Source organism: Ambystoma mexicanum, chromosome 8, assembly GCF_040938575.1.
Source record: "Ambystoma mexicanum isolate Mex_15411 chromosome 8, UKY_AmexF1_1, whole genome shotgun sequence".
NCBI lineage: Eukaryota > Metazoa > Chordata > Amphibia > Caudata > Ambystomatidae > Ambystoma > Ambystoma mexicanum.
In genome coordinates, this window is record NC_090929.1 from 1,661,555,923 (window position 1) to 1,661,578,493 (window position 22,571).

Consider the following 22,571-nt stretch of genomic DNA (forward strand, 5'->3'; position numbering starts at 1 on the left):
TCTTGCTTCCTCCTCCACTCCCCCACTTCCTTCTCCACTGCTCTCTCACTTCCTGCTTCCTCCTCCTCCACTATTCTCTCACTTCTTCCTTCCTCCTCCACTGCTCTCTCGCTTCTTGCTTCCTCCTCCACTCCCCTCACTTCCTCCTCCACTACTGTCTCACTTCTTACTTCCTCCTAACACTCTTCTCACTTCCTCCTCCACTGCTCTCACTTCTTGCTTCCTCCTTCACTGCTCCCTCACTTCTTGCTTCCTTCTCCACTGCTCTCTCGTTTCTTGCTTCCTCCTCCTCTCCCCTCACATCCTCCTCCACTGCTCTCTCACTTCTCACTTCCTCCTCCACTGCTCTCACTTCTTGTTCCTCCTCCACTGCTCTCTCACGTCTTACTTCCTCCTCCACTGCTCTCACTTCTTGCTTCCTCCTTCACTGCTCCCTCGCTTCTTGCTTCCTCCTCCACTGCTCTCTCGCTTCTTGCTTCCTCCTCCACTCCCCTCACATCTTCCTCCACTGCTCTCTCACTTCTTACTTCCTCCTAACACTCCTTTCACTTCTCACTTCCTCCTCCACTGCTCCTACTTCTTGCTTCCTCCTCCACTGCTCTATCACTTCTTACTTCCTCCTAACACTCCTCTCACTTCTCACTTCCTCCTCCACTGATCTCACTTCTTGCTTCCTCCGCCACTCCTCTCACTTTTTGCTTCCTCTGCCACTCCTCTCACTTCTGGCTTCCTTCTTCACTGCTCTCTCACTTCTTGCTTCCTCCGCCACTCCTCTCACTTTTTGCTTCCTCTGCCACTCCTCTCACTTCTGGCTTCCTCCTTCACTGCTCTCTCACTTCTTGCTTCCTCCGCCACTCCTCTCACTTTTTGCTTCCTCTGCCACTCCTCTCACTTCTGGCTTCCTCCTTCACTGCTCTCTCACTTCTTGCTTCCTCCGCCACTCCTCTCACTTCTGGCTTCCTCCTTCACTGCTCTCTCACTTCTTGCTTCCTCCGCCACTCCTCTCACTTCTGGCTTCCTCCTTCACTGCTCTCTCACTTCTTGCTTCCTCCGCCACTCCTCTCACTCCTTGCTTCCTCCGCCAACACTCTTACTTCTGGCTTCCTCCTTCACTGCTCTCTCACTTCTTGCTTCCTCCGCCACTCCTCTCACTCATTGCTTCCTCCGCCACTCCTCTCACTTTTTGCTTCCTCTGCCACTCCTCTCACTTCTGGCTTCCTCCTTCACTGCTCTCTCACTTCTTGCTTCCTCCGCCACTCCTCTCACTTCTGGCTTCCTCCTTCACTGCTCTCTCACTTCTTGCTTCCTCCGCCACTCCTCTCACTTCTGGCTTCCTCCTTCACTGCTCTCTCACTTCTTGCTTCCTCCGCCACTGCTCTCTCACTCCTTGCTTCCTCCGCCACTCTTCGCACTTCTGGCTTCCTCCGCCACTCCTCTCACTTCTGGCTTCCTCCTTCACTGGTCTCTCATGTCTTGCTTCCTCCGTCACTCCTTGCTTCCTCCGCCACTCCTCTCACTTCTGGCTTCCTCCGTCACTGCTCTCTCACTCCTTGCTTCCTCCGCCACTCTTCGCACTTCTGGCTTCCTTCTTCAATGCTCTCACTTCTGGCTTCCTCCTTCACTGCTCTCTCACTTCTTGCTTCCTCCGCCACTCCTCTCACTCATTGCTTCCTCCGCCACTCCTCTCACTTCTGGCTTCCTCCGCCACTCCTCTCACTTCTGGCTTCCTCCTACACTGCTCTCTCATGTCTTGCTTCCTCTGCCACTCCTCTCACATCTGGTTTCCTCCGTCACTGCTCTCTCACTCCTTGCTTCCTCCGCCACTCTTCGCACTTCTGGCTTCCTCCTTCAATGCTCTCACTTCTGGCTTCCTCCTTCACTGCTCTCTCACTTCTTGCTTCATCCTCTACTCCCTCTCACTCCTTTCCTCCAACATCATTCCTTTTTCTTCCTCCACACTGCCCGCCATGCTCTTCCCTGCATTTTATTTTTATAAATAAGACCATTTTATTGGAATTTTCATATACAAACACTTAACTCCATAACACTTCCCCTTTGATATATTCGTTACAAATTCCCGGGATCAGTTTCTGCCTCTGTGCTCCGTATAAGCTTACACTACTTTTCATTGGTGACCCTTTGGATAGGCGTGCATGAGGGGACCACTGGGTGTGGACAGCAAGCGGGAAGCTGATTGGATCAGGACTTCAGGAAGCAGCACTGACTTGTGGTGAAGCCTGCAAGTGTCAGAGCGGCCATCTTGGATTCCCTGCACTGGCTTGTCTGGGTCTGGTAAGCTAGTGGGTTAGTCCTTTCCTTTGCCGCCCTGCGACCACGTAAGTTGCTAGTCTAACTTCATATGTGTTTTGGTGGAATTCTGTGAGCGGGTACGCGTGGGGTCTATGTTCCGGCACTGTCATGGTCACTGCAGACTTACTTTTGCCATATTAATTAGGTTTCCCCATGATGTTGTGAGCACATGTCTCCCTCTCTCAATGAAATCATTCCCTACCCTGATGGTTAGGGTTTCCAGGTCAACCCGGGAGTACTCAGTGATTGACATAAGCTCTAGACACAGGACTAGGCATAAGTGTTCGGCCTGGGCGATCCTCGGTGCGCCATATTGGGGGCCTAGGTCATTGAGTGGGTGGGGGTCACCAGCCCCGATGTTTACCCCAGTCTTCCTCCAGCATCTAGCTTGTGACGAAGTCACAAGAGACACATACAAAGCACTGGACTTTTGTCCTGTCTCTGATTGGTCCAATCAGGATCACATGACATTAACTGTTGTCATGCTATGTTCTGGGAAATGTACTAGAATACCAAGCAGACGTCCATCAGAGAACTCCTGGTGGTCGTAAACAGTGCCTTGAGTGGGACAGGAAACGGAGGGAGTCTCTTGCAAGTCGTGGGCCACAGCCTTAAGCAGCCAAGCAATGTTTGGGAGGATAGCTCAGGGGCAACGTGCTCGCCTTGGAAACAAGACTACGCAGAGCAACACAGGTTTGATCACAGGTTCGATCCCTGGGTCTACGCTTAGAAACCTCTGGGTATTGAGCGCGTTATAAATAATCTTTCATATTGTATTGTAAAAGGTATGGTAATAGAATTAATCATCGGTTAAAACCATTGAATAAACTAAAATAGAAAATCAAATATAAAAATATAATCATAACAGGTCAATCAGGTTCCAGTCCCTCAGTTCTTTGGAAGGAAATCCATGATTTTTAGAATTCAATTAATTGGTATAAATCATTCTACTGACAAGACTCCTATGTAATGAGTTACAATAAGGAATGTATTCTCTATATTGTATTTGCCTAATCCAAGGGCATACAACATCTGGATCCCCAGATGTTTTGGCTTATGACTCCCATGTTCGCCTACTTTTGAATATACTGGATAGGGCTGATAGGATCTGTAGTCAAAAACATCTCGACATCCAAAGGTTGCAGAACCCCCACTAACTCAAAAAGTCTGAAACCGTTGATGGTATTTTAACAACTACAGGCAAGAGCTGTATTATCTCTGAGGAGCTTTTCACGGTTTATTGTTAGCAGGAGGAAATCGGCTCAGGGGAGCCCAGGACAATGTTTGGGTGCTGTCCTAGATGAGCCTTGGCTAGCCCCTGCCCACTTAAAGCCCTTCAACACACATTACCTTTCAGTGGCTTGCACTGCTTAAATGTATCTTACCTAGAACACATCCCAGAAACCAAAAATCCCTCTTCGCTTCTCGGCCAATAACTAAAGAGATTTTATAAATGAAATATTGACTTTAGCTGATGTACCATATGGCCCGAGGCCACACACACACATATGTATTAAGATACCATGTGTGTAGCTCAGTATGGATAAGAGGTCGGGATTGCTACTTTCGATGAGGCCACATGTGCAATTCACTGTGTGATAACGCACATGTGTGCAACTGATGTCCTGTGTGTGGTCCGATGTGAGATCAGGAGGGAACTCCTCCCACGTGCTCCTTTGCCTCAGCTGGCGTGTAGCGCGCCGAGGCAGCCACGTCTGCCCCCACCCCGTGTAAAGTCTGTGGGGGAGGGGGAGACTGCGTTTACAATCGCAGGATCCCAAAAATGCTTTCAAACTGATAATTAGAGTCTAGTCTAGTGCCGAGGTCCCTGACCCCAGAGCCGTGAGTGGGGGCGTCTCATCCCTGTCTTGATGCTCGGCCAAAAGAAATGCCGCATAAAACTGCACCTATGCAAATACATAGATTGTACATGGTAGTACCCGGTGGCATCACCCCTTGGTCAGTGTTAGCCGCTCTCTCGCCCAATGCTGTTAAACACCAGAGATTTACTTGCACCGGTCCTCGGGTTCCAGATCACCCATCACCAAACTGTTCCAACCACAGCACCTTATGTTTCAGATCTCCACACCGCTCTACTTACAGCATGCCATGTTCCAGATCACCAAACTGTTCTATGACCAGCACCTTGTGGTTCAGATCACCACACCGCTCTAATTACAGCATGCCATGTTCCAGATCACCAAACTGTTCTAACCACAGCACCTTATGTTTCAGATCTCCACACCGCTCTACTTACAGCATGCCATGTTCCAGATCACCAAACTGTTCTAACTACAGCACCTTGTGGTTCAGATCACCACACCGCTCTACTTACAGCATGCCATGTTCCAGATCACCAAACTGTTCTATGACCAGCACCTTGTGCTTCAGATCACCACACCGCTCTACTTACAGCATGCCATGTTCCAGATCACCAAACTGTTCTAACCACAGCACCTTGTGGTTCAGATCACCACACCGCTCTACTTACAGCATGCCATGTTCCAGATCACCAAACTGTTCTATGACCAGCACCTTGTGCTTCAGATCACCACACCGCTCTACTTACAGCATGCCATGTTCCAGATCACCAACTGTTCTAACCACAGCACCTTGAGGTTCAGATCACCACACCGCTCTACTTACAGCATGCCATGTTCCAGATCACCAAACTGTTCTAACCACAGCACCTTATGTTTCAGATCTCCACACCGCTCTACTTACAGCATGCCATGTTCCAGATCACCAAACTGTTCTAACCACAGCACCTTATGTTTCAGATCTCCACACCGCTCTAGTTACAGCATGCCATGTTCCAGATCACCAAACTGTTCTAACCACAGCACCTTGAGGTTCAGATCACCACACCGCTCTACTTACAGCATGCCATGTTCCAGATCACCAAACTGTTCTAACCACAGCACCTTGTGGTTCAGATCACCACACCGCTCTACTTACAGCATGCCATGTTCCAGATCACCAAACTGTTCTAACTACAGCACCTTGTGGTTCAGATCAGCACACCGCTCTACTTACAGCATGCCATGTTCCAGATCACCAAACTGTTCTAACTACAGCACCTTGTGGTTCAGATCACCACACCGCTCTACTTACAGCATGCCATGTTCCAGATCACCAAACTGTTCTAACCACAGCACCTTGTGTTTAAGTTTGCATTTTTAAAGCGCTCAGAGAGCCCAGGGGAATCGAGGCGCTGTTACAGGAATATGTCTTAGTTGCGTATTTATAACGCGCTTAATACCAAGAGGTTCAAACCTGTGTTGTTTTGTGTCATCTTGTTTCCAAGGAGAGCGCGTTGCCGCTGAGCTATACTCCCGGGATCACCACACTGCTCCATTTACCGCATGTCGTGTTCCAAATCACCAAACAGTTCTATGCACAGCATCTTGAGTTTTAGATCACCATACCGCTCCATTTACAGCATGTCATGTTCCAGATGGCCAACCTGTTCTATGCCTAGCACCGTGTGTTTCAGATCACCACGCCGCTCCATTTACCACATGTCAATTTCCAGATCACCAAACAGTTCTATGCACAGCATCTTATGTTTTAGATCATCCCACTGCTCCATTTACCGCATGTCAATTTCCAGATAACCAAACAGTTCTATGCACAGCATCTTATGTTTTAGATCATCCCACTGCTCCATTTACCGCATGTCAATTTCCAGATCACCAAACAGTTCTATGCACAGCATCTTATGTTTTAGATCATCCCACTGCTCCATTTACCGCATGTCAATTTCCAGATCACCAAACAATTCTATGCACAGCATCTTATGTTTTAGATCATCCCACTGCTCCATTTACCGCATGTCAATTTCCAGATCACCAAACAGTTCTATGCACAGCATCTTATGTTTTAGATCATCCCACTGCTCCATTTACCGCATGTCAATTTCCAGATCACCAAACAGTTCTATGCACAGCACCTTGTGTTTCAGATCATCCCACTGCTCCATTTACCGCATGTCAATTTCCAGATCACCAAACAGTTCTATGCACAGCACCTTGTGTTTCAGATCACCATACCGCTCTACTTACAGCATCTCATGCTCCAGAACATCAAACTGTTCTATGAAAAGCACATTATATTCCATATCACCAATAAGACTGAGCAAAATTGGGAAATTCTGTTCAGCCGACCGCGGAAGCGAAATCTGAAGGATTTCGATCCGTTTTGCCAAAATCTGCCGTTCCGACGCCCCCACATTTCGAAAAGAACAGCGAAAAGTTTCTCGTGACGATGCGAGATCCTAGTCCAAATCGAAAAGAGCATCACAAAGTTTCTCGTGCCACTGAGTGAACCTAATACGAATCGAAGAAAAAGCTGCGCAAAGTTCCTCGTGCCGCTCCACAAATCTATAGCAAATCGAAAAGAGCGGTACAAAGTTTCTCGTTCTGCTGTGCGAACCTACCACAGATCGAACAAAAAAAGCTGTTCGAAATTTCTTGTGCTGCTCTGAGAACCTAGCACGGTTTGAAAAAAACATGCAGAGTCACGTGTGCCGCTGTGGGAACCTAGTTCGGTTTGAAAAAAGCATGCAAAGGTTCTCATGCCATGCATGAAAGTAGCACGGATCCTAGAAAAGCACGCTAAATTTCTCATTCCGCTGCACAAAACCCCCATGGATCGAAAAAGACCCACCTAAAGTTTCTCGTGTCACAAACCTTCCACGGATCGGTAAAAGACTGCACAAAGTTTCTCGTGTCGCTGCACAAACCGATCACGAATCGAAAATCCTCCCACAGTTTCTTGTGGTGCTGCAAGAAACTAGCACGGATCGAAAAAAGACCTGCATGAAGTTTCTCGTGTCACGAACCTAGCATGGACCGGTAAAAGACCCTCACAAAGTTTCTCGTGTCGCGGCACAAACCCATCACAAATCAAAAAACCACCCGAAGTGTCTCATGCTGCTGCACGAAATTAGCACGGATAAAAAAAGGCCTGTGTGAAGCTTGTCATTGCGCGACATGAACGTAATATGGGAATGAAACACTGCACTCACCGCACTCACCGCACTCACCGCACTCAGCAGTAACACTTGTTTGGCGGATCGACCAGAAGCTGATTCCAGTGTGGATTCCACAGCAGTCGCTTCACCAGCAAAAACACTGCTCACCCCTAATCAGCACACTGTTCTATGAACAGCACCTCATGCTGCAGATCCCCATGCTGTGCTCCAGATCATCCTACTGTTCTATGAACAGCACCTCATGCTGCAGATCCCCATGCTGTGCTCCAGATCATCCTACTGTTCTATGAACAGCACCTCATGCTCCAGATCCCTAGGCTGTTCCATGCACAAAACCTTGTGTTTCAGCTCACCAAACTGTTCTTTATACAGCAGTGTGTGTTCTAAATCATTACACTTTTCTATGTACAGCACCTCATGCTGCAGATCCCCATGCTGTGCTCCAGATCATCCTACTGTTCTGAACAGCACCTCATGCTGCAGATCCCCATGCTGTGCTCCAGATCATCCTACTGTTCTGAACAGCACCTCATGCTGCAGATCCCCATGCTGTGCTCCAGATCATCCTACTGTTCTATGAACAGCACCTCATGCTGCAGATCCCCATGCTGTGCTCCAGATCATCCTACTGTTCTATGAACAGCACCTCATGCTGCAGATCCCCATGCTGTGCTCCAGATCATCCTACTGTTCTGAACAGCACCTCATGCTGCAGATCCCCATGCTGTGCTCCAGATCATCCTACTGTTCTGAACAGCACCTCATGCTGCAGATCCCCATGCTGTGCTCCAGATCATCCTACTGTTCTATGAACAGCACCTCATGCTGCAGATCCCCATGCTGTGCTCCAGATCATCCTACTGTTCTATGAACAGCACCTCATGCTGCAGATCCCCATGCTGTGCTCCAGATCATCCTACTGTTCTGAACAGCACCTCATGCTGCAGATCCCCATGCTGTGCTCCAGATCATCCTACTGTTCTGAACAGCACCTCATGCTGCAGATCCCCATGCTGTGCTCCAGATCATCCTACTGTTCTATGAACAGCACCTCATGCTGCAGATCCCCATGCTGTGCTCCAGATCATCCTACTGTTCTATGAACAGCACCTCATGCTGCAGATCCCCATGCTGTGCTCCAGATCATCCTACTGTTCTGAACAGCACCTCATGCTGCAGATCAGCACCTCATGCTGCAGATCCCCATGCGGTGCTCCAGATCATCCTACTGTTCTATGAACAGCACCTCATGCTGCAGATCCCCATGCTGTGCTCCAGATCATCCTACTGTTCTATGAACAGCACCTCATGCTGCAGATCCCCATGCTGTGCTCCAGATCATCCTACTGTTCTATGAACAGCTCCTCATGCCCCAGATCCCCATGCTGTGCTCCAGATCATCCTACTGTTCTGAACAGCACCTCATGCTGCAGATCCCCATGCTGTGCTCCAGATCATCCTACTGTTCTATGAACAGCACCTCATGCTGCAGATCCCCATGCTATGCTGTGCTCCAGATCATCCTACTGTTCTATGAACAGCACCTCATGCTGCAGATCCCCATACTGTGCTCCAGATCATCCTACTTTCTATGAACAGCACCTCATGCTGCAGATCCCCATGCTGTGCTCCAGATCATCCTACTGTTCTATGAACAGCACCTCCAGATCCCCATGCTGTGCTCCAGATCATCCTACTGTTCTATGAACAGCACCTCATGCTGCAGATCCCTAGGCTGTGCTCCAGATCACCCTACTGTTCTATGAACAGCACCTCATGCCCCAGATCCCCATGCTGTGCTCCAGATCATCCTACTGTTCTATGAACAGCACCTCCAGATCCCCATGCTGTGCTCCAGATCATCCTACTGTTCTATGAACAGCACCTCATGCTGCAGATCCCTAGGCTGTGCTCCAGATCATCCTACTGTTCTATGAACAGCACCTCATGCCCCAGATCCCCATGCTGTGCTCCAGATCATCCTACTGTTCTATGAACAGCACCTCATGCCCCAGATCCCCATGCTGTGCTCCAGATCATCCTACTGTTCTATGAACAGCACCTCATGCCGCAGATCCCCATGCTGTGCTCCAGATCATCCTACTGTTCTATGAACAGCACAGCAGATCATCCTACTGTTCTATGAACAGCCGCAGATCCCCAGGCTGTGCTCCAGATCATCCTACTGTTCTATGAACAGCACCTCATGCCGCAGATCCCCAGGCTGTGCTCCAGATCATCCTACTGTTCTATGAACAGCACCTCATGCCGCAGATCCCCATGCTGTGCTCCAGATCATCCTACTGTTCTATACACAGCACCTCATGCCGCAGATCCCCATGCTGTGCTCCAGATCATCCTACTGTTCTATGAACAGCACCTCATGCCGCAGATCCCCATGCTGTGCTCCAGATCATCCTACTGTTCTATGAACAGCACCTCATGCCGCAGATCCCCATGCTGTGCTCCAGATCATCCTACTGTTCTATGAACAGCACCTCATGCCGCAGATCCCCATACTGTGCTCCAGATCATCCTACTGTTCTATGAACAGCACCTCATGCCGCAGATCCCTAGGCTGTTCCATGCACAAAACCTTGTGTTTCAGCTCACCAAACTGTTCTTTATACAGCAGCGTGTGTCCTAAATCATTACACTGTTCTATGTACAGCACCTAGTGCTGTAGATCACAATATTGCTTTATGCACAGCATCTCATATTTTGTAACTTCACACTGTTCTATAAACAGCTCCTCGTGTTCCAGATAACCTTACGGTTCTATGTAAAACACCTCATGCTGCAGATCACCATACTGTGTTCCAGATCACCCTACTGTTCTATACACAGCCCCTCATGTTCCAGATGACCCTACTCTTCTATACACAGCACCTCATTTTCCAGATGACCCTACTGTTCTATACACAGCCCCTCATGTTCCAGATGACCCTACTGTTCTATACACAGCACCTCATGTTCCAGATCAACCTATTGTTCTATGCACAGCACCCCATGTTCCAGATGAACCTACTGTTCTATGCACAGCACCTCATGTTCCAGATCAACCTATTGTTCTATGCACAGCACCTCATGTTCCAGATGAACCTACTGTTCTATACACAGCACATCATGTTCCAGATCAACCTATTGTTCTATGCACAGCCCCTCATGTTCCAGATGAACCTACTGTTCTATACACAGCACCTCATGTTCCAGATCAACCTATTGGTCTATGCACAGCACCTCATGTTCCAGATCAACCTACTGTTCTATACACAGTACATCATGTTCCAGATCACCATACTGTTCTATAAACAGCCCCTCATGTTCCAGATGACCCTACTGTTCTATACACAGCACCTCATGTTCCAGATCACCCCATTGTTCTATACACAGCACCTCATGTTCCAGATGAACCTACTGTTCTATACACAGCACCTCATGTTCCAGATCACCCTATTGTTCTATTCACAACACCTCATGTTCCAGATACCCTTAGGGTTCTATGTAAAACACCTCATGCTGCAGATCACCATACTGTGCTCCAGATCATTCTACTGTTCTATACACAGCACCTCATGTTCCAGATCACCCTATTGTTCTATTCACAACACCTCATGTTCCAGATACCCTTAGGGTTCTATGTAAAACACCTCATGCTGCAGATCACCATACTGTGCTCCAGATCATCCTACTGTTCCATACACAGCACCTCATGTTCAAGAAACCCCTACTGTTCTATACATAGCACCTTGTGTTCCAGATCACCCTACTGTTCTATACACAGCGTCTCATGTTCCAGATCACCCTACTGTTCTATACACAGCACCTCATGTTCCAGATCACCCTACTGTTCTAACCACAGCACCTCATGTTCAAGAAACACCTACTGTTCTATACACAGCACCTTGTGTTCCAGATCACCCTACTGTTCTATACAGAGCGTCTCATGTTCCAAATCACCCTACTGTTCTATACACAGCACCTCATGTTCAAGATCACCCTACTAATCTATCCACATCACCTCATGTTCCAGATCACCCTACTGTTCTATACAGAGCATCTCATATTCCAGATCAGCCTACTGTTCTATACACAGCACCTCATGTTCAAGATAACCCTACTAATCTATCCACATCACCTCATGTTCAAGATAACCCTACTGTTCTATACAGAGCACCTCATATTCCAGATCAGCCTACTGTTCTATACACAGCACCTTGTGTTCCAGATCACCCTACTGTTCTATACACAGCGTCTCATGTTCCAGATCACCCTACTGTTCTATACACATCACCTCATGTTCCAGATCACCCTACTGTTCTATACACAGCACCTCATGTTCAAGATAACCCTACTAATCTATCCACATCACCTCATGTTCCAGATCACCCTACTGTTCTATACAGAGCATCTCATATTCCAGATCAGCCTACTGTTCTATACACAGCACCTCATGTTCAAGATAACCCTACTAATCTATCCACATCACCTCATGTTCCAGATCACCCTACTGTTCTATACAGAGCATCTCATGTTCCAGATCACCCTACTGTTCTATACACAGCACCTCATGTTCCAGATCACCCTACTGTTCTAACCACAGCACCTCATGTTCAAGAAACCCCTACTGTTCTATACACAGCACCTTGTGTTCCAGATCACCCTACTGTTCTATACACAGCACCTCATAACTCCAGATCACCCTACTGTTCTATACACAGCACCTCATGTTCAAGATCACCCTACTAATCTATCCACATCACCTCATGTTCCAGATCACCCTACTGTTCTATACAGAGCATCTCATATTCCAGATCAGCCTACTGTTCTATACACAGCACCTCATGTTCCAGGTCACCATACTGTTTTATGTTCATTATTAACGTAATTTGCCAGCGGGGAGCGGTTACTTGTTGACATATAATGTGCAGGGAAAAAGGTGGTGTGGACATGTGGATATGGCCAAAGGCCATGGAGGTGTTACATGGTAAATTACTAGGTAGGGGGGATATGGGCTACAGCTGAGTGAGGGTGGTATGGGCCCCCGCGGGAGTACCGGTTCACTGGCTAAGGGCAGGGTGATATGGGCTACAGCTGACTGAAGGTGGTATGGGCCTCAGCGGGAGTACCGGCTCACTGGCCGAGGGCATGGGGATATGGGCTACAGCTGAGTGAGGGTGGAATGGGCCTCAGCGGGAGTACCGGCTCACTGGCTAAGGGCAGGGGATATGGGCTACAGCTGAGTGAGGGTGGTATGGGCCCCCGCGGGAGTACCGGTTCACTGGCTAAGGGCATGGGGATATGGGCTACAGCTGAGTGAGGGTGGTATGGGTCTCAGCGGGAGTACCGGTTCACTGGCTAAGGGCATGGGGATATGGGCTACAGCTGAGTGAGGGTGGGATGGGCCTCAGCGGGAGTAACAGCTCACAGGCCGAGGGCATGGGGATATGGGCTACAGCTGAGTGAGGGTGGAATGGGCCTCAGCGGGAGTACCGGCTCACTGGCTAAGGGCAGGGTGATATGGGCTACAGCTGAGTGAGGGTGGTATGGGCCTCAGCGGGAGTACCGGCTCACTGGCCGAGGGCATGGGGATATGGGCTACAGCTGAGTGAGGGTGGGATGGGCCCCCGCGGGAGTACCGGTTCACTGGCTAAGGGCATGGGGATATGGGCTACAGCTGAGTGAGGGTGGGATGGGCCTCAGCGGGAGTAACAGCTCACTGGCCGAGGGCGTGGGGATATGGGCTACAGCTGAGTGAGGGTGGAATGGGCCTCAGCGGGTGTACCGGCTCACTGTCTAAGGGCAGGGGGATATGGGCCACAGCTGAGTGAGGGTGGTATGGGCCTCAGCGGGAGTACCAGCTCACTGGCCAAGGGCAGGGGGATATAGGCTACAGCTGAGTGAGAGTGGTATGGGCCTCAGCGGGAGTACCGGCTCACTGGCCAAGGGCAGGGGATATGGGCTACAGCTGAGTGAGGGTGGTATGGGCCTCAGCGGGAGTAACGGCTCACTGGCTAAGGGCAGGGGATATGGGCTACAGCTGAGTGAGGGTGGAATGGGCCCCAGCGGGAGTACCGGCTCACTGGCTAAGGGCAGGGGGATATGGGCTACAGCTGAGTGAGGGTGGTATGGGCCCCAGCGGGAGTACCGGCTCACTGGCTAAGGGCAGGGTGATATGGGCTACAGCTGAGTGAGGGTGGTATGGGCCCCCGCGGGAGTACCGGTTCACTGGCCGAGGGCATGGGGATATGGGCTACAGCTGAGTGAGGGTGGAATGGGCCCCCGCGGGTGTACCGGTTCACTGGCCGAGGGCATGGGGATATGGGCTACAGCTGAGTGAGGGTGGAATGGGCCCCAGCGGGTATACCGGCTCACTGGCTAAGGGCAGGGGGATATGGGCCACAGCTGAGTGAGGGTGGTATGGGCCTCAGCGGGAGTACCGGCTCACTGGCCGAGGGCATGGGGATATAGGCTACAGCTGAGTGAGGGTGGGATGGGCCTCAGTGGGAGTAACAGCTCACTGGCCGAGGGCATGGGGATATGGGCTACAGCTGAGTGAGGGTGGAATGGGCCTCAGCGGGTGTACCGGCTCACTGGCTAAGGGCAGGGGGATATGGGCCACAGCTGAGTGAGGGTGGTATGGGCCTCAGCGGGAGTACCAGCTCACTGGCCAAGGGCAGGGGGATATAGGCTACAGCTGAGTGAGAGTGGTATGGGCCTCAGCGGGAGTACCGGCTCACTGGCCAAGGGCAGGGGATATGGGCTACAGCTGAGTGAGTGGGCCTCAGCGGGAGTAACGGCTCACTGGCTAAGGGCAGGGGATATGGGCTACAGCTGAGTGAGGGTGGAATGGGCCCCAGCGGGAGTACCGGCTCACTGGCTAAGGGCAGGGGGATATGGGCTACAGCTGAGTGAGGGTGGTATGGGCCTCAGCGGGAGTACCGGCTCACTGGCCGAGGGCATGGGGATATGGGCTACAGCTGAGTGAGGGTGGAATGGGCCTCAGCGGGTGTACCGGCTCACTGGCTAAGGGCAGGGGGATATGGGCCACAGCTGAGTGAGGGTAGTATGGGCCTCAGCGGGAGTACCAGCTCACTGGCCGAGGGCATGGGGATATGGGCTACAGCTGAGTGAGGGTGGGATGGGCCTCAGTGGGAGTAACAGCTCACTGGCCGAGGGCATGGGGATATGGGCTACAGCTGAGTGAGGGTGGAATGGGCCTCAGCGGGTGTACCGGCTCACTGGCTAAGGGCAGGGGGATATGGGCCACAGCTGAGTGAGGGTGGTATGGGCCTCAGCGGGAGTACCAGCTCACTGGCCAAGGGCAGGGGGATATAGGCTACAGCTGAGTGAGAGTGGTATGGGCCTCAGCGGGAGTACCGGCTCACTGGCCGAGGGCATGGGGATATGGGCTACAGCTGAGTGAGGGTGGGATGGGCCTCAGCGGGAGTACCAGCTCACTGGCTAAGGGAATGGGGATATGGGCTACAGCTGAGTGAGGGTGGTATGGGCCCCAGCGGGAGTACCGGCTCACTGGCTAAGGGCAGGGGGATATGGGCTACAGCTGAGTGAGGGTGGTATGGGCCCCAGCGGGAGTACCAGCTCACTGGCCAAGGGCAGGGGGATATGGGCTACAGCTGACTGAGGGTGGTATGGCCTCAGCGGGAGTAACAGCTCACTGGCAGAGGGCATGGGGATATGGGCTACAGCTAGTGAGGGTGGTATGGGCCTCAGCGGGTTTACCGGTTCACTGGCTAAGGGCATGGGGATATGGGCTACAGCTGAGTGAGGGTGGTATGGGCCCCAGCGGGAGTACCAGCTCACTGGCCGAGGGCATGGGGATATGGGCTACAGCTGAGTGAGGGTGGGATGGGCCTCAGCGGGAGTAACAGCTCACTGGCCGAGGGCATGGGGATATGGGCTACAGCTAGTGAGGGTGGTATGGGCCTCAGCGGGTTTACCTGTTCACTGGCTAAGGGCATGGGGATATGGGCTACAGCTGAGTGAGGGTGGTATGGGCCTCAGCGGGAGTACCGGCTCACTGGCTGAGGGCATGGGGATATGGGCTACAGCTGAGTGAGGGTGGTATGGGCGGGCATGGGGATATGGGCTACAGCTGAGTGAGGGTGGGATGGGCCTCAGCGGGAATAACAGCTCACTGGCCGAGGGCATGGGGATATGGGCTACAGCTAGTGAGGGTGGTATGGGCCTCAGCGGGTTTACCGGTTCACTGGCTAAGGGCATGGGGATATGGGCTACAGCTGAGTTTGGGTGGTATGGGCCTCAGCGGGAGTACCGGCTCACTGGCTAAGGGCATGGGGATATGGGCTACAGCTGAGTGAGGGTGGTATGGGCCTCAGCGGGAGTACCGGCTCACTGGCCAAGGGCAGGGGGATATGGGCTACAGCTGAGTGAGAGTGGTATGGGCCTTAGCGGGAGTACCGGCTCACTGGTCGAGGGCATGGGGATATGGGCTACAGCTGAGTGAGGGTGGTATGGGCCTCAGCGGGAGTACCGGCTCACTAGCCAAGGGATATGGGCTACAGCTGAGTGAGGGTGGTATGGGCCTCAGCGGGAGTAACGGCTCACTGGCTAAGGGCAGGGGATATGGGCTACAGCTGAGTGAGGGTGGTATGGGCCCCAGCGGGAGTACCGGCTCACTGGCTAAGGGCAGGGGGATATGGGCTACAGCTGAGTGAGGGTGGTATGGGCCTCAGCGGGAGTACCAGCTCGCTGGCTAAGGGCAGGGTGATATGGGCTGCAGCTGAATGAGGGTGGTATGGGCCCCAGCAGGAGTAACGGCTCACTGGCCAAGGGCAGGGCGATATGGGCTACAGCTGAGTGAGGGTGGCTGAGTGAGGGTGGTATGGGCCTCAGCAGGAGCACCAGCCCACTGGCCAAGGGCAAGGGGATATGGGTCTTGGGCATAGGCCTTGGGTCGCAGTCTATTTGGATTATTGTTGCAATGAGACAGTAGCCACGGCCGACTACTAGGTCAGTGGACCTGGCTCATTTATAATAATTAGTGCTACCTGAAGGCCATGGCCTGCGGGTCCAAGAGAAGATATAGCATAGCAAAAGTTTCAAATACACGCCAGAACCATAGGAAATACAGAGTGAAGCTGATCCAATGTATCGCAACAAAATCCATGAGATTCAGTGGGTGTGGGAGGGGCGACCATCTTAGCTCTGAGTCCCCCCATTACTCATCCCGTGAGCACATATTTATGATATGATATGATATGGCATTTGTAACGTGCCTATACACAAGTGTTTCAAGGCGCCACGAGGCGGGGGGGGGGACAAGGGGAGAACAGACAACGATTCTACTAGGCCAGGTGTCATTCAGATCGCTCAAGTGCAAGGGTAGGGGGACTGGGAAAAGTGCAAGGGGAAGGGGAGAGGGGAAAGTGCAGTACATGGTTAGTAGAATACAAGATAAATGATAGGGCCAGCTGGTGGCAAGTGCAAGGTAAGTGCCGGGAGAAGGAGCTGTGGGATACAGCGACAGTCCCGTAGTGCAGGTAGGCAGTGCAGGGAAGAGTGGCTGGGCCAAGGACTGAGATCGGCCTAAATAAATAAATAAACACAGCAGGAATTAACAATGAGATAAAAAATGAAATTAAGATTGCATAAGCAGGAGCTAAACACAGCTCCTGGGTATCCAGCATTAACCAGCGACCAGGAGCTACCACCCGGGAACCAGGAGCTAAAAGCAGCTCCTGGGTATCCAGAATTAACCAGCGACCAGGAGCTACCACTGGGGAACCAGGAGCTAAAAGCAGCTCCTGGGTATCCAGGATCAACAAGCGACCAGGAGCTACAACTGGGGAACCAGGAGCTAAAAGCAGCTCCTGGGTATCCAGCATTAACCAGCGATCAGGAGCTACCACCTGAGAACCAGGAGCTAAAAGCAGCTCCTGGGTATCCAGCATTAGCCAGTCACCAGGAGCTGCCACCCGGGAACCAGGAGCTAAAAGCAGCTCCTGGGTATCCAGGATCAACCAGCAACCAGGAGCTGCCACCCGGGAACCAGGAGCTAGTACATAGGGTTCTGCAAATCTAACTTCCACATAAGATGGAAACCTGTCATTTTTCCCATTATGTATTACCACTTATGCTTTGTCATTTATCTGTGCCCTAAGGTGTGTTTGTTGGGCATCAGTTGACCTAGCGAGCCAAAAGAATCTCCTGGCAGCTTTTGGTGTCAAGCTAACAAGGTACTTGTAGGCTACAAGCAGGAGCTAAATAGCTCCCACACCCAGCTCCCCTCATTTTAGAACCCTGTAATGGGGAACATTTATTTGGGGGGTCTCAGAGTTATGTTGGTCATCACTTCCCACACCCGCTGAATTTCATGCGTTTTGTTGCGATAAATTGGATCATCTTAACTCTAATAAAGTTTTTTCACTGAAATATTTGTTTTTTCTGAAATGTGCAAAACAGACAGAGGGTGGCTGGAAGGATTTCAATTAATCTAAGGCACTGGCTTTGATTGGGACAACCCTACAGAAGACCATGCTGTGTACCTGTTCCTCCATCTGGCCACTTTACCTGACCTTACATTCCATCGTCATCTGGGGGGGATGGCTCAGGGGCAACATGCTCGCCTTGGAAGCAAGACGACACCAAGCAGCACAGGTTTGATCCCCGGGTCCGCCCTTAGAAACCTCTGGGTATTAACCGCGTTATAAATAACCTACCATATCATATCTCCCTCCTCACTGTACTCCAATGCAATAGTGTAGGATTAGGACTGGTGCAAAAGGACCACCTAACTGCCAAACCTAAAAAGAACAGTGTGAACGAGGAAAGAGGAACAAGAGGCGGGGACTGAGAGGACGAGGAAGCAGATAAAGAGCGTAGGGGAGGGAGAGGGAAAGAGAGTGAAGAATGTAAGGGGAGAAAGAGCGAAGACGATAAAACAAAGGGAGAAAGAAAAGAAGGCAGAATAAAGGGAGAGATGATAGATAGGGCAGAATAAAGAGATGTGGGAGAATGGAGGAGAAGAAAGAGGCTAGGGATAGAGAAATAGGAAGAGGTGGAGGCTGGGAGATAGAAGGAGATGCTGGGAGAATAGAGGGGAGGGGATAGATAGGGCAGAAGAAATGTGTGAGGGAAGGGGCGAGAGGAAAGAGGCAGGGGATGAGAGATAGAAGGAGGGGCTCGGAAAATAAAGGGGGAGGGGATAGCTGGGGCACAAGAAAGGTGTGAGAGAAGGGAGCAGAGGAAAGAGGCGGGGATAGAGATAGAAGGCTGATAGAAGGAGATGCTGGGAGAATAAAGGGGGATAGGATAGGGCAAAAGAAAGGCGTGAGAGAAGAGAGGAGAGGAAAGAGGCGGGGATAGAGAAATAGAAAGAGGTGGAGGCTGGGAGATAGAAGGAGGGGCTCGGAGAGTAAAGGGGGAGGGGATAGCTGGGGCAGAAGAAAGGTTTGAGAGAAGGGAGGAGAAGAAAGAGACTGGAGATAGAGAGATAGAAGGCTGATATAGATAGAAGGAGATGCTGGGACAATAAAGGGGGATAGGATAGGGCAAAAGAAAGGTGTGAGAGAAGGGAGCAGAGGAAAGAGGCGGGGGATAGAGAAATAGGTGGAGGCTGGGAGATAGAAGGAGGGGCTCAGAGAATAAAGGGGGATAGGATAGGGCAGAAGAAAGGTGTGAGAGAAGGGAGGAGAGGAAAGAGTCGTCGGATAGAGAAATAGAAAGAGGTGAACGAAAAGGCTAAGAGGTAGAAGGAGGGGCTGGGAGAATAAGATGAAGGGGGGGGCATTTAGACGAACAGGGAAGGGGAGCGATGAAGCTGAGGGGACTGTGCAGAGCAGAAGGGCAGTCTGCGAGAGAGAGACGTCGCCCTCCCAGGGACCCCCACCCCCACCCTCGCCCCCAGCAGGTCTCAGCTCGCGGCCTCGGGCCTGGGCTGATTCACGGGCGGGACGCGGGCACGGGACCCTGTTCCGCATTTGTGCATGAGTGTGCGTCTGATGCTGTGGGTGCAGAAGCCCCCCGGCCCAGTCTTTCCTGGAGCCAGACATGAGTCGAGCCCCTAGGGCTGGCACTAACATCAACCTCTCTCCATAACAAAGCACACTGAACGCCAGCCTTTGGATTGCAATTGAAATAAAGGATGCTGGGAACTGTAGTCTTGCTTAACTTTACTCGGGGATGTGATGTGAACGACTAGAAGGGGGCTCCCTAGGCGACATCCTGGGGTCGCTCTAGTCCAGGGTGCCCGGGCACTGCATCACACCAGTCGTGCACGGGGTTTGCGCGCAGGCAGGCACGCGATGTAACTCTTGAGATGGAGCAAAAGCAGAAGCACCCCCACTCCTCGCAGGGGGTGCCCTGCAGTAAGACATCAGCAGAACCCCGACTAAAGACATTCGAGGTTGGGCCGGCTGGCCCGGAGCGAAGCTCCCTTTCGCGTGTGTCCTGCCATCCGACCCCAAGAGAGCGCCTAGCATCACTCCCTCAGGGAGTCCCAACGCCAGACCTCAGCTGGGCCTCTAAAGGGGTGCCCCCGCAGGGTGTCCAGCAGTCAGGCATCAAGCAAGCACCCAGGAAAGACCCCTACTTATACAACGACACCTACAGTCCGTGAGACACCAGGCGAGCACCTTCGAAAAACCCCTGCTCATACAACCAAAGCTACAGGCAGTCAGACATCAGGGGAGCCTCTAAGAGAGCTGCCCCTGAAGGGTGCAGAACAGCCAGACATCAACTGAGCACCCAGGAAAGACCCCTACTTATACAACGTAACCTTCAGTCAGACATCAGGCGAGCCTCTAAGGTCGCGCCCCCTGAAGTGTGTCCAGCAGTTACACATCAAATTAGCACCTAGGGAAGAAGACCCCTACTACTAGAGGGTGTCCTCCTGCAAGACATCAGCTAAGTCCCCATGGGAGCTCCTCCTGGAGGGTATCCAGTAGTTACACACCAGGCGAGCTCCCACGGAAGACCCCTACACCTACAATGTAGCCTTCAATTAGGCGAGCCCATAAAGGAGCACCTCGATGCGTGACAAGCAGTCAGACATCGAGTGAGCACCTGGGAAAGAATTCAGCCACTACAGGGTGCCCAAATGCCATACATCAGCTGAGCTCCGAAGTGTTTCCAGCAGTCAGACATCAGCTCGGCCCCTAAGAGACACCCCCTGGATGGTTCCCAGGATTCAGACTTCTAGCAACCACCTAGGAAAGACTCTTGCAGTGCATCCTACAGTGAGGCACCAGGTGAGCCTCTAAGGAAGCGTCCGGCAGTCAGACATCAAGCGAGCACCTGGTTAAGACTCCTACTCCTACAGGGTGTCCAAATGCCAGCTATCAGCTGAGCCCGGGAGGCGCGTCCCCCTGCAGGGTGTCCAGCTGCCAGACACCAACCGAGCATCCAGGAAAGATCTTTCCACCAACACGGTGTCCCAACGCCAGACACCAGCTGAGCCCGGAAGAGAGCTCCCCTGAAGAGTGACCCGCAGTCAGACATCAAGAGAGAGCTAAGGAAAGACTCCTACACAAGTAATCCAACAGTCAGGCATCAGGTCTGCCCCTAGGAAAACGACCCTTGGAGGGGTATCCTGCAGCCAGTCATGAGATGAGCACCTGCGCAGACTCCCCCTGGAAGGCATCCTGCAGTCAGTCATCAAGCACACACCTAGAGAGGCCTCCAACTCGCCCTCCTCCTACAAGGTGCCCTGCAGCCCAAACCCAGCCTCCCCCACGTAGCAGTGCCCTACTCTCAGACCCTAGGAAACAGGTCCGCACTCCCCTTGACTTTCCCCGCCAGACACCAGTCCAGCCGTGCCCCGCCCCCACTCAAGTCCCAGAAGGGTCCTTACCTGAAGGTGGTCTCTTGCGGCTCAGACGGCTGACCGCTCGGGTGAACATCTTGGGTGCCAGGCTAGGATCCTCTGGGGGGGCGGGGTGCCTTGGCGAGAAGGGGTCAGGGGTGAGACTGGGTCATGCCGTCCGGGGATCTGGGGGTGCTCCCAAGGGCGTGCCTAGACGTTGCTCGCGTGTAGTTGCTGAGCGGCTCCTGCGGCTGACACTGAGCTCTCTGCAGCCTGCACTCCCCCTCACAGGCACTCGCGGGCTGCGCTTCTTGCAGGCACTCACTGACTTCCTGTGGTTAGGAGTGCAGGGGGCTGATGCTTGCAGTGACTCACAGCAGGAGCTCAAGCTCAGCCCACAGTGTCAACTGCCCAGCCTGACAAAGTGAGCCAGGCTGGGACATGCAGAGACAGACAGACAGGAATACAAAATACCTACCAAGAAACAGGCAGGCGGGGATACAGAGAGACACAGAGAGGGACTCAGAGAAAAATCAAAAAGAGAAACACCATGCAGAAAGACAAAAAGTGAAACAACATACAAAAAGAGAAACAGACACAAAAGAGAAACAGACAAGAATACAAAATACCGACCAAGAAACAGATAGGCGAGGATACAGAGAGACACAGAAGGACTCAGAGAAAAACCAAAAAGAGAAACAACATGCAGAAAATCAAAAAGAGAAACAGACAGACAAGAATACAAAATACCGACCAAGAAACAGACAGGCGAGGATACGCAAAGAGGGACTCAGAGAAAAACCAACAAGAGAAACAACACACAGAAAGAGAAAAAGAGAAACAACATACAAAAAGAGAAACAGACACAAAAGAGAAACAGACAAGAATACAAAATACCGACCAAGAAACAGACAGGGGGGGATACAGAGAGACACAGAGAGGGACTCGGAGAAAAAACAACAAGAGAAACAACATACAGAAAGACAAAAAGAGAAACAGACACAAAAGAGAAAGAGACAAGAATACAATATACCGACCGAGAAACACACAGGCGAGGATACAGAGGGAGACACAGAGGGACTCAGAGAAAAACCAAAAAGAGAAACAACATGCAGAAAGACAAAAAGAGAAACACACAGACAAGAATACCAAATACCGACCAAGAAACAGACAGTCGAGAATACAGAGAGACACAGAGAGGGACTCTGAGAAAAACGAAAAAGAGAAACAACATGCAGAAAGACAAAAAAGAGAAACAGACAGACAAGAATACAAAATACCGACCAAGAAACAGACAGACGGGGATACAGAGAAACATCTTGAACTTACGCCTCATGCTTTCCCTGTTTACCTTTAACTGTACACCCTCTTCCCCCTTTCCCTAATGTAACTAGCGCCTAGATGCCTGAGGGTTCAGAGCGCTTCTACAAATGCAAAAATAAATAAACACATAAGCATAGAGCGCCAAGGGACCACACA

The 22,571-nt window shown here is 51.5% G+C and overlaps 1 protein-coding gene across 1 annotated transcript in view; it reads right to left on the bottom strand.

The window, feature by feature from the left end:
• Positions 1 to 21,427, bottom strand: part of RGS10 (regulator of G protein signaling 10) — a 300,522-nt gene extending 279,095 nt beyond the window's left edge. Inside the window, exon 1 of the mRNA XM_069611932.1 lies at positions 21,141 to 21,427. Within this exon, the coding sequence (XP_069468033.1) occupies positions 21,141 to 21,189 (49 nt within the window). The 5' untranslated portion in view covers positions 21,190 to 21,427. The remainder of the gene's footprint in view (positions 1 to 21,140) is intronic.
• Between the last annotated feature and the right edge of the window lie 1,144 nt (positions 21,428 to 22,571).